Here is a 4,457-nt window from a genome sequence, read left to right as displayed (position 1 = left end):
TATATCTACATAATCCAACATTCTACATTTTGATTTTAACACAATAATGGTTATAGATATGACAGCCACAACAAGAATTAGATTTGAATCTAAAAAAAGTACTAATAGTTAATAACAATCTATAAACACAACTCAAATGATAACTTAATAACATGGTTTTAAATATCTTTCGACACGTCGACATATCTATTGACATGTTCATATATCCTCAGGTTCAACATCGACATTAGGGGTAAATCGACATTTCCATCATAGTACAAAAACATCGAAAAATATCAACAAAATATTGCTAATATATACATAATATTAAGATTAATTATTTTTTAACTTATTCAAAAATAGGAAAATGTTTATTTGTTAATTTAAATATTTTTTTACGATTTTTTAATCTCTAAATTTATACAGAAATATCCATTGACATCGACATTTCATCAATATTTCTATGAAATTGGACATCGACATTTTCATCTACATCGATCTTTAAAACATTGCTTAAGAATAACTCAACTGGTTAAGATATATATTCTCAATCAAAAGGTTGGAAGTTCAAATCTCCACTCCTATATATTCAACTCAAAAAAAAAGAAAATATATATATATCAAATACTTATCACCTATGAAATCAAAGAATGGATAAGTTTATGCTATATTGACAAGCCAAAAAGACACTACAAACATAGTCTTCTCTTGCAAGCCTCGAATGGTAGTGAACTATAATTAAAAGTAGAACAAAATTTCAAATCTTTTACCAACTCTTCAATCAATTCCCCACAAATGTGATGTTGTAAAGCCAGTCCTATTCTTCCCACTTCCCTGTTTTGACCCCAAGCAATGTCTTTGCAGACTCCTTCTACGCTGTCTCTCATTGCCTTTTTGCTACTACAAAATGGGGATTCAACTGGTTTTTCACCTTTGAGGAAGTTGAAGTTACCAACTACTACTTCAATCCTCTCAAATTTGCTTAGTTTGAAGATGTCCTCTTCTCCTGCCTTCTTCCTTTGAATTTGTTGCATTGTTATTCCTACATTGTTGTTAAGAACACTAAATTATGTTCCATTGAAAGCTTAAGCTACGTATGGATGGTTTGAATTTGATATTAAGCTTATTGGAAGGTTCAAACTTGAGACCTCTAAGCCAATATGACTAAGAGACCCCAAGCCCTTACCAATTTGAGCTACTCCTTTGGAGGCTTCGTCTGTGATATTTCTCTTTTTTACTTTTTAAAGAATTTCAATTTTATCTTTCATTTAGAGAGTTTTTTAAAATCAGGTTCCCATTATCACAAATCAAACAAAAACTAAAGCATGTAGATTATTGTAGCCCCTAGATGAATCGCAAAAACTAGAAAACCAAAGAATCATCACGAGGCTTTGGAGGGAGTTTTTAAGTTCTAACATGGGTTAGTGAGAATTCAAATATCTAACATTTTTATCGAGTTTAACTTAGCCATTAAAAGGAAAAAGTTGAACATTAGACAACACCCATCAAATTCTTCTTTTTCTAGGAAGGTTGGTTTTTCTGACAAATAAAAAAGTTAGATCACTTGTGATAACACATTAAACGAGAATAAGAAACAATAGCTTCTAAAAAAAATATGGCTATTCAAACAAATTTTTTAGGTTAAATTATTAATTTAGTCAATGTTTCTAAACTTTGAATTATGTTTCTATCTGGTTTCTACTTTTTATTTTTTGAGTACAACATGTGGAGACGAGTGATTAAACTCACAAATTCTTGATTTTAGATATATTATATCAATTACTATTGAGTTATACAAGCTTTGACGTTTCTATTTGGTTTCTATATTAAAACCTTTAACAAAATATTGATGTGACATGTTGATATTATATCCAAGGTCAACCACATTACATCAAACTAATTTAGTCAATTTTTTTTTTGAAACAAGACCAATTTAGTCCATTGACCATTAGTTGATTCAACAAAAATATGACCCAGTGCCACTATTGTTAGACTCGTCGTAGTTCCCAACCTAGTTAAAAACATCCCACAAAAAGTCGATAGTATTACAATCTATGAGAAATATTTCATTCATCTATCTCATATTTCTGTTAAATCAACCAAGGATAAGGATAAAAAATGTCATTTCTTTTTTTATTTGAAAGACCAAATACAAATAAATCAAAATCGAAAGACTTTTGATCTATCAAGTTGAAACTAAATTCAAACCAAAGCAGCTATATTTATGAAATTTGAAAAATAGGGTAAAAGTAAACAAAAGGTGCGAGTGATTTTAGGAGTTATTGGGGTTGAGAATAATTGCACTAAACAATAAAGCCAATTACTTTACTTTGTCCCCCAAATTATTACTTCTTACTGCAACACATTGATGAGCTATCATTACTCACCTCACCTCCAACATAATAATTACTTCCCCTATTTTTATTTCTAAAATATTTAAAACCTTGTCAAATTTTTATTCGTGATCACCATATTGATCCAAAAGTACTTAAATATTGTTTTTTTTTTTATTTTCAATCAATTTTTCTCTTTATTCTTTTTAATTTTTCTTTGTATTAATCTTTCAATTATGTGTCTAATGAGTAAGAGAGTTTTTCAAAATTCCAAATAAATTAAGGACTATTAAACACAAAATTAAAAGTCCAAGAACCAGTTAGAAATAGAATTTATAGTTTAAAAACCTTGAATCTATAAGCATGAAATTGAAATTTCAGGACCTATAAGAAAAAAATTGAAATAAAATAGTTGTACTAAAAAAATAATAAAATAAAATAAAAATCGATATTCTTATTTATTTTCTCTTTTTTAACAATAAGAGGATATGTTTAAATCTTTTTTTAAGATTTAATTTCCATGTATTTCAACTTTTATTCATTTTTATCCAACACTCCTTAAAAGTTCATTGTATTTATAAACTTAAAAAGGAAATATTTTGGATGATCTACTTTCCTTTTTTTGTCTCATTTTTTCTATCACATTACTAACTTTTTTATATTAAAAAGTCTTCATAGTGGTTAAAAGATCTATATTATAATTATAGAAACAAAGTTTAAAATAATCAATTTTCAAACTTACAATAATCAAATTGCACATTTAATAAACCAAAATAGGATTTAAACTCACTGTGTTGTTGCAATAAAAGTAAAATAAAAACAAATCCAAAGTGTATTGAAGTAGAATAAAGACTAAGATTATAATTCAACAGAAAAAATAAAAATCTATCTACTCATATTATTCTAACTCTACCAACGCATGTCTAACATAACAAAATCTAATTTATAAAATAAAAACAACAAAGTATTACTGATTATTTTCTTTTTTTTAGGTTTTTTTTTTTTTTTTGCTAAAATATATTTTTTTTCTTTTTAAGTTGAAGTACGAAGAACGTACCAGAATTTGCAGATGGCCGGTCGGAGAAAAGGCTATGGCAGCCATGGACGTTACCAAAACGCCGCGGCCGACTAATCTCCTCAAGCACCGATACCGGACTCGGCTGCTGCTGCTGCTCCCAATTCATCGAATCCCGATAACTTCCGCCGGAAAACAGTTCAATTCCTTTTCCGGCACCGGCCGGAGACGACGATCGGAAACTCTCCGCCGGCGCCGACTCAAACGAGTCGATGAAGTCCTTCAGCGCCTTCAGGTCCTGTTCGCATTTCTCCAAAGCATCCATTACCTGCCTCTGCTTCTCCGTCGCGGCGGTTGCCGCGCAACTTTCCAGTCCCATAAGTCGCACAATCGGACCTCTCGCTCCGCGGAAGTTCTCCTCCGTCGAAATTAGGGATTCGGATCGCTCAAGCTCCGGAATCTGGCCGGAGATCCGCCGCGAATCGGATGAGGCATTTTGAGGAACAATGCGGATTGGAGACGATTTCGTCTCGGAAATTGCATCGTGAAGTTCTTGATTATTGTTGTGTACTGAAATCGGGGGAAAAGAATCGAGAAATTAGGGCGAGTGAATCGGTGAAGATTGTGCAAAAATCTAGGGAGGAGAAAACGAACCGAATGTGATGGATTTGTTGCGGCGGCTCTGGTTGTTGGAGAGGAAATGGAGGAGGCCGGAAACGCAGCCGAAGGATTTGGAGCGGCGGAGGTTATCGGAAGAAATTTCGATTTGAGAAGACGATGATAAGAAACTGTTCTGTCTCTTCATTGATCTTCAAAACTCTAAAACCCCTTTTGCCCAAAGATTTTCTCTCCCATATTAGACCTTCACGGCATCATAAATGGAGGGATTTTTTTTTCTTTTCCTTTTTTGAATTATAAATTACTTTTCATTATCATTCTTATCATTTAATTAATATTTTCTACTGAACTATCAATTTTAGAGATGGTAATCAAATCGTCATTTAGTTAATGTTTATGTCGGGGTTAATGAAAACTAAGGATATTAAACAAGATAAGTTTTGTTTTAATAAATTAAGATCATAGATAGTAAGTCATATTGATAGTGTCTGTTTGATACATGTGACTCGTTT

General features: G+C 31.5%; 1 protein-coding gene across 1 annotated transcript; it reads right to left on the bottom strand.

Moving 5' to 3' along the window:
• Nucleotides 1-538: 538 nt before the first annotated feature.
• On the bottom strand, nucleotides 539-4,216 carry LOC111021569 (uncharacterized). Its single transcript, XM_022298587.2, has 3 exons — nucleotides 3,982-4,216; nucleotides 3,370-3,897; nucleotides 539-1,021 (listed from the first exon to the last, which is right to left on the bottom strand). Exons 1-3 carry the CDS (start codon nucleotides 4,130-4,132, stop codon nucleotides 669-671), a joined length of 1,032 nt encoding a protein of 343 aa, XP_022154279.2. The 5' UTR covers nucleotides 4,133-4,216; the 3' UTR covers nucleotides 539-668.
• Nucleotides 4,217-4,457: the final 241 nt, after the last annotated feature.

This window comes from Momordica charantia, assembly GCF_013281855.1.
Source record: "Momordica charantia cultivar OHB3-1 chromosome 5 unlocalized genomic scaffold, Mcharantia_2.0 BLBB01000005.1, whole genome shotgun sequence".
In the NCBI taxonomy this organism is placed as follows: domain Eukaryota; kingdom Viridiplantae; phylum Streptophyta; class Magnoliopsida; order Cucurbitales; family Cucurbitaceae; genus Momordica; species Momordica charantia.
The sequence above is the reverse complement of the archived record's forward strand: the minus strand, read 5'-3'. Positions and strand labels throughout refer to the sequence as shown.

What these genes read in the sequence shown, in the direction of transcription:
- LOC111021569 (XM_022298587.2), bottom strand. Translation starts at nt 4,132, where the DNA reads ATGAAGAGACAGAACAGTTTCTTATCATCGTCTTCTCAAATCGAAATT. An exon ending in CAACAAATCCATCACATTCG is followed by an intron (nt 3,898 to 3,981) that starts GTTCGTTTTCTC and finishes CCCCGATTTCAG; the next exon opens with TACACAACAATAATCAAGAA. An exon ending in CCGGCCATCTGCAAATTCTG is followed by an intron (nt 1,022 to 3,369) that starts GTACGTTCTTCG and finishes ACAACAATGTAG; the next exon opens with GAATAACAATGCAACAAATT.